The sequence below is a fragment of the Alosa sapidissima genome, chromosome 13, assembly GCF_018492685.1.
Source record: "Alosa sapidissima isolate fAloSap1 chromosome 13, fAloSap1.pri, whole genome shotgun sequence".
Taxonomy (NCBI): Eukaryota; Metazoa; Chordata; class Actinopteri; order Clupeiformes; family Clupeidae; genus Alosa; species Alosa sapidissima.
The window spans coordinates 22,701,248-22,713,747 of NC_055969.1; the positions used below are offsets into that span (position 1 = coordinate 22,701,248).

Here is a 12,500-nt window from a genome sequence, read left to right on the forward strand (position 1 = left end):
ATGAGCCATCTACCTCCTTGAACTCTTTAAGAAGTTGCCGTGGCAATGGAGGTGGAGATGGGATCCGTCATTCCTTGATTGACAGCAGTGTAGCATTTTGGCTCACTTTCTGTGTCTCTTCAGAGCTTCCTATGTGCCAAGGTGCACAATGGAAGATGTAGTATTGTCTGGTCTGGATAATTTTCTATTTGGAGACTTCCTGAAGGCCTTGATGAAGTTGGCAGTGTGGATGGGATTTGTAGTTCTTAGGAATGATTCACAGCCTGACTCCCTTCCTGATTTTATTTGCAGGACTTCCTGACAGACCTGATGATGTCAGAGGTGGACAGGTGTGGCGAGAACGAACACCTGATCTTCAGAGAGAACACACTTGGCACCAAAGCCATCGAGGAGTACCTCAAACTAGTGGGACAGAAATACCTACAGGATGCACTGGGTAAGGAAAACACACACACACACACACACACACACACACACACACACACACACACACACACACACACACACACAAATACACACACACCTGCCACTACCATCCTCAGTGAGAGCTCATAGTCAGGTTTGCTCTTCTAAGATGAACCGGGTGTGTATAACTGCATCAGCCAAGCACAGTGCTCCATTTCTCACACATACACACACACTCATGCTACACACACACACACACACACACACACAACCAAGGCTTATCAGTAGGAAAAATACCCTCTTGAATTTTATGCCTGTTCCCTTAGTCACAAGCCATCTGAAATTTTGTGTGTGTGTTTGTGTGCGTGCGTGCATGTAACTAAGCAAGAGAGTGTATCTTTCTCTCAGGGCCCTGTTAAAAATATATTCAGTGATGGGGTGAATAATTGATGGGTGTTTTTCTTAGATTAACGGTGTTTGAAGAAGTCCTGCATTATTTAATGTGTCACTCCTCAAGATGGACTGCCAATGTGCTGTCCCATTTAGTGCAAGGACTGATGTGTGTGTGTGTGTGTGTGTGTGTGTGTGTGTGTGGGATGGGGGGGGTTGTGTGTATGTGTGTGGGTGTATGACATACTATGTCCGATAATGTATGATGTTATATGAGCTCATTGAAAGAGTGCTAGTAGGTAGCCACTGGACCAAGCCATAGCTAGTGGTGACTAATGGCCTATGCTATATTCCATTAGCTGGTTGAGACTGAGGGTCTATGCTAAATCCCATTAGCTGGTTGAGACTGAGGGTCTATGCTAGATCCCATTAGCTGGTTGAGACTGAGAGTCTATGCTAGATCCCATTAGCTGCTTTAGACTGAGGGTCTATGCTAGATCCCATAAGCTGGTTGATACTGGGCCTATGTGAGATCCCATTGGTTAGCAGAAGTGCTCCCCCTGCTGTTTACTGGGGAATGTGGTTTATGTTAGTCTTCTCTCAAGTCCACCAGGTTTTAAATGGAAACACTTATACACACACATACTGAATGTAGATAGATAGATAGATAGATAGATAGATAGATAGATAGATAGATAGATAGATAGATAGATAGATAGGTACTTTATTGATCCCCAAGGGGAAATTCAAGAATGTGCACACTTACTGTACACATACTCACACTCACTAACACTCACTTACACACATGCACACACATACTCTCTGTAAAGACCTCTTGTGTTCACCACTGAATTAAAAACAGTGTCTCACCAAATCAAATTACACACACACAGGAAACCCACAATCAGAACACTCCAGAGACCACACACACACACACACACACACACACACACACACACACACACACACACACACACCGCGGTCGGCTGGCCAGCAAGTTGACTGTTTTTCTCTTTCTTCTTTTTTCTGTTGCTCAAATCTCTATCCATCTCTTCTCTACTTTACCCCTCCACACACACACACACACACACACACACACACACACACACACACACACACACACACACACACACACACACACACACACACACACATTCCCTCCTCTCTCTTTTACTGGTCTCCAGGTGAGTTTATAAAGGCTCTGTATGAGTCGGATGAGAACTGTGAGGTGGACGCCTCCAAGTGTTCGGCGGGGGACCTGGGGGAACACCAGAGCAACCTGAAGATGTGCTGTGAGCTGGCCTTCTGCAAGATCATCAACTCCTACTGGTACACACACTCTCACACACACACACACACACACACACACACACACAGACACTCACACTCACACAGATCGTCAATTCCTACTGGTACACTCACACACACACTCACAGATCATCAGCTTCTACTGGTACACACACACACACACACACACACACACACACAGAAGATTAAAACACATTTAGTTACACACTACTTATGACACACATATACTGTTGTCACAGACACAATAGCACAGAGCTATGATATTAGTGAATGAACTGTCACAGATGTCACATGCTACTCATCTCTGATTGGTCACTTGTCTGTTTGATCCCGCCCCCTGGCAGTGTGTTTCCACGGGAGCTGAAGGAGGTGTTTGCGTCGTGGCGACTGGAGTGCGGTAACCGGGGGCGACCGGACATCAGCGAGCGTCTGATCAGCGCGTCGCTCTTCCTGCGTTTCCTGTGTCCGGCCATCATGTCGCCGTCGCTCTTCAACCTGACGCAGGAGTACCCCGATGACCGCACTGCCCGCACACTCACGCTCATCGCCAAGGTCACGCAGAACCTCGCCAACTTCACCAAGTGAGTGTCTTGTGTGTGTGTGTGTGTGTGTGTGTGTGTGTGCGTGTGTGCGTGTGTGCGTGTGTGTGCGGTGAGTGAGTAGCTTCTGTGTGACTGGCACATGCATTAGTGTCTGTGTGTATGTGTGTGTGCGCAACTCTAAAGCTGAATTGAAATTTTGACATGTCACTTATCAGATATTCACACTCACTCTCCCTCCTCCTCCTTCTCTCTCTCTTTCTCTCTCTCTCTCTATCTCTGTCTCTCTCCCTCCGTCCCTCAGGTTTGGTAATAAGGAGGAGTACATGTCCTTCATGAACCAGTTCCTGGAGCACGAGTGGACCAACATGCAGCGCTTCCTGCTGGAGATCTCCAACCCTGAGACCATCTCCAACACGGCCGGCTTTGAGGGCTACATCGACCTCGGCCGAGAGCTGTCCACCCTGCACTCACTGCTCGCAGAGGTCGTCTCACAGATGGACCAGGTGTGTGTGTGTGTGTGTGTGTGTGTGTGTGTGTGTGTGTGTGCACTTGATTGTATCTTTGTCGTCATCCAACTGTCCACACACAATGTGGACAGTTGGATGACAGGACAAAAAGACTGAACCAAGGCACTCTTCTTCGTATAGAAAAACTTTATTCTATATTTAAAGTTCATAATAGAACAGATACAATTTTGCCAACATGTTTTGGGCAACATGGCCTTCATCAGGGCAACATACCCTTCATCAGGGCAACATACCCTTCATCAGGGCAACATACCCTTCATCAGGGCAACATACCCTTCATCAGGGCAACATGGCCTTCATCAGGGCAACATACCCTTCATCAGGGCAACATGGCCTTCATCAGGGCAATATACCCTTCATCAGGGCAACATGGCCTTCATCAGGGCAACATGGCCTTCATCAGGGCAACATACCCTTCATCAGGGCAACATGGCCTTCATCAGGGCAACATACCCTTCATCAGGGCAATATGGCCTTCATCAGGGCAACATGGCCTTCATCAGGGCAACATACCCTTCATCAGGGCAATATGGCCTTCATCAGGGCAACATGGCCGCCATCCTCACACAACTTCCAGACTTACACAGCTGTCAGTTGTCCCATGTGCAGAAACAGCTCTCACTCTCCATCTCAAATGAGCTTCTAGAGGTCACCTTCCAGTGTTCCCAGACACTCCAACACCTCTCAGAACGAGACAGGACTGGAAATGAAGTGTGAGTTAAAAGCCGGCTCTCCATCAGAGGCACTAAGCTTCTCTGTGAACGCAGATGTAGCGCGGCGTCTCTTAGGCCGCTGCACTGTGTGGAGCTCTCCGCTGGGACCTGCTCAGGCGGTTTGATGAAGGCTCTTTGAGTTGCGCTGCCTTATGTAAGAGTTGCACACACACGCGCACACACACACACACACACACGCACGCACACACACGAGATCTCCTCCTGCCTGCTCTCGCTTGTCACATTCACACGCTCACTATGCTCAATAATGCAGACATCTACACACACACATGCACGCATCCACGCATACAGTACACACAGACACACACACATACATACACACACACACACACACACACACACAGACAGATGTGGTAGAGACACACAGACACGCAGCTCAATCTAACACACACACAAACTCACACAGATGTGGTGGAGAAGCCCAGCTCAATCTAACACACACACACACACACACACACACACACACACACACACACACACACAGACACACAGACGTGGTGGAGACACACAGCTCAATCTAACACACACACACACACACACACACACACACACACACACACACACAGACACACACAGATGTGGTGGAGACACACAGCTCAATCTAACACACACACACACACACACACACACACACACACACAGACACACAGACGTGGTGGAGACACACAGCTCAATCTAACACACACACACACACACACACACACACACACACACACACACACACAGACACACACAGATGTGGTGGAGACACACAGCTCAATTTAACACACACACACACACACACAGATGTGGTGGAGACACACAGCTCAATCTAACACACACACACACACACACACAGACACACACAGATGTGGTGGAGACACACAGCTCAATCTAACACACACACACACACACACACACACACACACACACACACACACACACACACAGATGTGGTGGAGACACACAGCTCAATCTAACACACACACACACACACACACAGACACACACAGATGTGGTGGAGACACACAGCTCAATCTAACACACACACACACACACACACACACACACAGACACACACAGATGTGGTGGAGACACACAGCTCAATCTAACACACACACACACACACACACACACAGACGTTGTGGATACACTCAGATGGGTCTTATTTCTGTAGGAGTTGGTGCAGTGCAAACGTGCTCAGGGTACCGAACTCATCAGTCCCGAGAAATAATTCACCATCGGGAAAGACTGGAGAAGCTGTTGGTTCTGTCTTTCATTTTCCATCAGCGATGGCTCTCCAGGTATGAATAAGGCACCAGATATCTGGGAATGCTGTTGTTTTTTTCATCAGCGTTACCGCTCCCTGCATTAATACACCATCAGATGGCCAAAGAAGCTCCTGTTTGTTTCATTACTGATGACTCTCGATGGATCAGCCAGCCATTTGATGGCTGAGAACACTGTTGTTTATTTCATCAGTGTTAGCTCTGGGTGGATGAATAAACCATCCGATGGCTGGTGGGAGGCTGTTGTTTATTTCATCAGTGGATAAATAAGACATTCCATGTTTACATAATGGAACAGCCTGTCAGCAGAGCTGCACAGGAACACAGGAAGTGCATCTATCCTGCTGTTAGCTCGGATAGCACCAGCCAGCAGAGAGAGAGCCTAGATTTAAACTCATCTATAATCCAGATATCTACTGGCACGCAGTGGTGTGTGTGTGTGTGTATGTGTGTACGTGTGAGGGTGACTGTTTTAGTCACGCACTTGTCTGTATGTGTGTACGTGTGTGTGTGTGTGTATTTATGCATTTATGCCTGCAGTGACATAATTAATGGAATGTTCTAGAAGTGAGACAGAAACTCATTCCCTGAGCTCCCCTCACAGGGTGGCATCACAGCAGGAGTCCTGCCAGCGCTGCACCAGCCACCCACTGCACACACACACACACACACACACACACACACACACACACACACACACACACACACACACACACAGACAGACAGACAGACAGACAGACAGACAGACAGACATCCATCCATCCATCCATCCATCCATCACCCAACCAACCAATCAGACATGAGCGGGAAAGCTAACCCTCCCTCCCTACACACACACACACTCACACACACACGCACGTTCAGCTCCATCATCCATGAGCACGCACCAACACACACCTCTTTAACTCACTACATAAATAAACACATACATAGGTAAATAAATGGAGGTCCCAGCAGTGACAGAGCTAGAGTAATATGTAAGCAAACTTCTAATCAAATTAGGCAAACAAGTACGCAAACAAACAACAAAACAAACCAAAAATCCATTGTCTGTCTTATCACAAGGCCTGTCATCTCCTCTTGTCTCCTAGGTGACAGGCTTCAAACTTTAATGAGTTTTCTCTCAGAGCGACCTGCCAAGTTCAACCTGCTCTGACACATCAGTGTGCCGGGTGCTGAATTAACAAGGTGGTGTCAATCAGAGAAATGTCTCCACAGATGTGTGTGTGTGTGTGTGTGTGTCTGTGTGTGTATGTGGCCACAAACAGCTGCTGCATCTCCCCTGGAGCTAGATCTAGCTTGGATGTGTTTCAGTGTTGGCTCCTATAAACTGATGTTAAGCTGTGAAGCTGATGCCATGCTGTATCATTTATGACCATAGACCACTGTTAGTGTGCTGGCATATCATGACCATAGACCACTGTTAGTTTGCTGGCATATGATATGACCATAGACCACTGTTAGTGTGCTGGCATATCATGACCATAGACCACTGTTAGTTTGCTGGCATATGATATGACCATAGACCACTGTTAGTGTGCTGGCATATCATGACCATAGACCACTGTTAGTTTGCTGGCATATCATGACCATAGACCACTGTTAGTTTGCTGGCATATGATATGACCATAGACCACTGTTAGTGTGCTGGCATATCATGATCATAGACCACTGTTAGTGTGCTGGCATATATGACATGACCATAGACCACTGTTAGTGTGCTGGCATATATGACATGACCATAGACCACTGTTAGTGTGCTGGCATATGATATGACCATAGACCACTGTTAGTGTGCTGGCATATGATATGACCATAGACCACTGTTAGTGTGCTGGCATATCATGATCATAGACCACTGTTAGTGTGCTGGCATATGATATGACCATAGACCACTGTTAGTGTGCTGGCATATCATGACCATAGACCACTGTTAGTGTGCTGGCATATGATATGATCTTCTAAAACTGATAGTTCCGATCCTTGATTGTGATTGGCTGAATCACGTTCGATGTCGTTGTAAAATCCAGCACAAACATACACCTTCTCCGCTAGCACGTCATGCCTAACAACGCCCCTTAGCTGTTGTAGAATCAGCGTAACCTACGGCCTCTCAGGGCTTATTGCTTAAATAGACCACTGGCCCATGGTAGTGCCATCTTAGTATCTCAATTATAAGTCAATGTAAAGCTGTTACTATGGTGACGTCTTAGTATCTTATCTATAAGTCAATGTGAAGCAGTTAGCATGATGAGATCTTGGTATCTTATTATAAGTCAATGTGAAGCAGTTAGTATGATGATATCTTGGTATCTTTTTATACAAGTATACGTATAAGTATATATAGTCTTTTGATCCCGTGAGGGAAATTTGGTCTCTGCATTTATCCCAATCCGTGAATTAGTGAAACACACTCAGCACACAGTGAACACACAGTGAGGTGAAGCACACACTAGTCCCGGCGCAGTGGGCTGTCTGCAACAACAGCGGCGCTCGGGGAGCAGTGAGGGGTTAGGTGCCTTGCTCAAGGGCACTTCAGCCGTGGCCTACTGGTCGGGGTTCAAACCGGCAACCCTCCGGTTACAAGTCTGAAGCGCTAACCAGTAGGCCACGGCTGCCCCAAATACAGTAAGTCAATGTGAAGCAGTTAGTACTGTATGATGAGATCTTGGTATCTTATTAATTCAATGTGAAGCAGTTAGTATAATGAGATCTTGGTATCTTATTATACAGTAAGTCAATGTGAAGCAGTTAGTATGATGATATCTCGGTGGTGCCGACGCAATGCAGTCATCCTCTGTGGCAGTCAGTGTCAGTGTGTATAAGAGTGCAGCTGCCGGGGAGCAGGTGTGACCCCAAATAAAGGGGATCATTATTGTAGTGCTGGCGTGTGTGAGGCATCCAGCAGGAATGGGTCCTGTCATCTCCCATCTGTGAGCCCAGAATGGCTGTGTTCCTGTTCACTCCTGTAGTACACACACACACACACACACACACACACACACACACACACACACACACACACACACACACATATACACACACACACACATACACACACACACACACACACACACACACACACACACACACACACACACACACACACACACATATACACACACACACACATACACACACACACACACACACACACACATATACACACACACACACACACACACATACACACATATATACACACACACACACACACACACACACACACACACACACACACACACACACACACACATATATACACTCACACACACACTCTCACATACATACACACACACACATACACACATACACTCACACATACACACACACTCACATACACACACACACACACACACACAGTAACGCGGGGATCTAAACACACTCTTGTAAGAACACGGTACTGCTGGAATCTAAACACACTCTACTAAGAATACAGTAGCACTGGAATCTAAACACACACACCTGTAATGCTGGAATCTAGACACAACAACAAGTTGAATTTGTAGTGCTTCATCAAGGCAACCAAAGTGCTTTACACACACACACACCTGCAGGAATACAGTTACTCCCGAGTCTAAAGTGTGATCTACCCACTGCCACTCATGTACAGTCGTGGCCTACTGGTTAGGGCGTCAGGCGTCGGGCATCACTGAGCGCTGACCCAACAACACTGCCCACGTAGCAGTGTCGTGGAGCGCCGCGGACGATGAGTCACCCGTCCGCTGGTCAGGCAGGGCATCTGGGGCAACAGAATTAGCCCCGGGGGGTACAGAGGGGGGGTTAGATGTTTCCCTTTACAGTGCTGGTCACTTTCACCATCCACTTGGAGACTGGACACTGGAGACTTTATATATAGAGAGACACTGTGGTCTGAAGATGGTGTTGTAAAATGGGGACACTGTTAGTCCAGGGGGGGAAAGTTGTGATGTCATAACATTGGGACAGGGTTAGCCCTGGGGTGAAAGTCATGTCCTGTTTTGAAGCGTTGCTATTCCTCTGCCTGGTTTCTGAGCAGAGGAGAGATGCTCTGCTGATGAAGTCATAAAAGGTGGACAGAATTAACCCAAGGGCAGGCAGTGGATATGAAGGGTTGGTCACTTCTGCTGACCATAAACCACAGGGGAGAGACTACATAGAGAAGCATTGTTGTGTGTCCTGTCATCAAACTGGGACATCATTTGGTTGGAGGGAAGCACATACAGTATGTCACTAACAACCAAATAAAAATACAACTCCTGTCTCCTACACATTGTGTCATAAAAGTAGGAGACTATTGGTTGACCCTGTTGTCATGTGACTGTTGGGTTAGTTATGTGAACTTTGACCTCTGCCCTAGACTTCAGCCTCAAAGCTCGGCCCATTACCCAGAATCCTCCGGGACGTGCACACAGCGCTGACCAATCCAGCGGGTGTTCAGATGATGGCACCGCCCGAACGCATGCCCTCTCCTCCCGCCCCCAGCTGCAGTATCTCCACCGGCCTCCAGAAGATGGTCATCGACAGCGACCTATCAGGGTAAGGCTTCACCACACGGCAGCCAATCAGAACACAGTATGTTCTCACAGCATCAAATCAAACCACATTGTGTTTTTGCAATTCTGATGATTGATCAGTAGGGTAGCGTTTCTTGGTTTTTTAAGCCCCCAACGTTGTCTTGAAGGCAGCGCTGCCTGGAAGGCGCTAGGGTTAGGCATGGGTTAAGGTTAGGATTAGGGTTAGGATAAGGCACATTTAAGTCAACGGTGCCAGCGATTCCTGGAAGACGACGTTGGGGGCTTAAATCACCATCGAGCATAGGTAACAGAGAAGTAAGTGAGATAAATCAGACTTTTGCTGTTTTTGGAGCACATGTTTGGCATGGACTCAGGAATCTCAGAGGGGTCTCTTGATGATAAATGTGTGTGGAATCAGCAAGTCCCCTAACAGCAACACAAAGCTGTGTCCACACAGCAAACTAATCCTGCATGATGTGGTTACTTGGCAACAAGTCCCAGCAAAGTATTGTTATCAACTGAAGAAGGGAAAGAGTGGGAGGTGTGATCAGACAGTCTTCAGTAGCCATCTTCTCCTCTTGTCCATCAACACTTGTACAGAACTTATGCTGGCCTGAGTTCTAGAATTCTCTTAGAAGTCAGGTGACCCAGCAGAGGTGCTTCTGGCCCAACAATGACTCGGCAGAATGGGATGCAGAGGTTAATAGACACCAAAAAATGTGACCTGCCCTTAAAAAATGCTGTCTCATCCCCACTGCAGTGGAGTTATCTCAGAGTATTGATTCACGATTGTGGTCCAACACCTCACTCCATTCTATTGCTTTCTGTATTATCGGCTAATTCTGTTCCAGTGCTGGTGTTGTTAGATCAGCTAAGGGCCTCTCTTGTCCTTATCAGACTGGTGGGTGTGGGGGCTGATGGGAAATGCAGTCCCTGGAGCTCATTCCCAGGCCTTATCAGCCTGGTTTCAGCCCAAAATCTCGGCAGAGGCACTCTAAGTGTGTGCAGAGAGAGAGAGACGGGCAAACTCCCAGAGCTTAATAACGACCTCGAGTAATGAGCTCCCCCAAACGCAAGCTGAGAGGGGGAGAAAGAGGTGGTGTGTGTGTGGGGTGTGGGGTGGGGGGGGGTGGAACAAAGAGAGAGGGAGAGAGATGGAGGGCTAGAGATAGGGGGTGGAGAGAGAGAGAGGGAGAGAGAGAGCTGGGTTAATGTCTTAGAGCAGATTAGGGAAAATGCATTAGCACTGTCTGGGTTATTAAACCAACACAATCGAGTCTGTCTGGCTCCAGTATGAGAGACCAGAGAAGGGGAGGAAGAGGAGGAGGAGGTGAAGAAGAAAGGAGAGGGTGATGAAAGAGAAAATGGGAGTGCAGAGAAAAGAAGATAAAGAGAGCAAGAGAGGTTCAGGGAGTGACCTTGCTGGCAGCAGGGATACTAACAGCACACACACACACACACACACACACACACACACACACACACACTCTCACACACACACTCTCACACACACACTCTCTCACACACACACACACACACACCAACTGTGAGAAGCATCTATACACACACACACACACACACACACACACACTCTCTCTCACACACACACACACACACACACACACACACTCTCTCTCACACACACACACACACACACACACACACACACACACACACACACACACACACACACACACACACACCAACTGTGAGAAGCATCTACACACACACACACACACACACACACACACACACACACACACACACACACACACACACACACACACAGCATGACTGTGAGAGGTAGCTGCCTCCACTGTGTATTTGCCTACTGTTCCAGACAGCTCTGTGTGTTTCTGCTGAGAGAGAGAGGGATGGAGAGAGGAGGGAGAGAGAGAGAGAGGGGGGATGGAGAGAGAGAGGGATGAAGAGAGAGGGGAGGGTAGAAAGAAAAGACTTAGAGATGGTAAAGAGCCATGAGGCTGAAACGGGGGCCGAAAGAGAGAGAAAAGAGAGAGAGATGAAATGAAAGAAATATGACTGATAAATAAATAAAGAGAAATAAGAGTCTCAAGAGCTCTCCATGTCTCGGTGGAATTATGGAGGTGGAGGAGGAGGAGGTGGTGGAAAAGAAGGAGGTGGAGGAGGAGGAGGAGATGGAGGAGGATGAGGAGGAGATGGAAGAGGAGGAGGAAGAGGAGGAGGTAGTGGTGGAGTTGGAGATTGAGAAGGAGGAGAAAGCAGCTTCTTTTTTCTCTGGGCTGCACCCCCTCCTCTTGTCTCTGTTTTAATGAGTTTGAGCTGGTGGGCCGGGACATCTCAGCCCTCCTGGAGATACGAGATGAAGTCGGCCATCACTGAGACTGACCAGGCCGCTCCTCTCCCTCCGGCTTATCTTCCCGCTCAGAACACTTCAGTGGGCACGGCAACACACACACACATACACACACACATCAGCAAAGCGAAAAATGGTTAGAATTGAAGTCAAACATAGTTAATGTTTCTGTATTTCTCTCTCTCCCTCCCTGTCTTTTTCCCTCCCTCCCTCTTCCTCTCTCTGTCCCTCTCTCTTTATATCTCCTTCATCTCCCTCAATCTCTCTCCCTCCATCCCTCCCTCCCTCCATCTCTCCCTCCCTCCTACCCTCTCTCTCTCCCTCCCTCCCCCTCCTTCCCTCCCTCCATCTCTCCCTCCCTCCTACCCTCTCTCTCTCCCTCCCTCCCTCCCTCCATCTCTCCCTCCCTCCCACCCTCTCTCTCTCCCTCCCTCCCTCCCTCCATCTCTCCCTCCCTCCTACCCTCTCTCTCTCCCTCCCTCCCCCTCCCTCCCT

The 12,500-nt window shown here is 48.0% G+C and overlaps 1 protein-coding gene across 1 annotated transcript in view; it reads left to right on the top strand.

Annotated features, from left to right (window-relative positions):
* The window catches only part of LOC121680539 (disabled homolog 2-interacting protein-like), a 250,121-nt gene that overhangs the window by 227,558 nt on the left and 10,063 nt on the right, over positions 1–12,500 (top strand). The window contains 5 exon segments of the mRNA XM_042059939.1: positions 292–436; positions 1,980–2,124; positions 2,448–2,684; positions 2,947–3,148; positions 9,514–9,692. Coding sequence (XP_041915873.1) covers positions 292–436; positions 1,980–2,124; positions 2,448–2,684; positions 2,947–3,148; positions 9,514–9,692 — 908 coding nt within the window.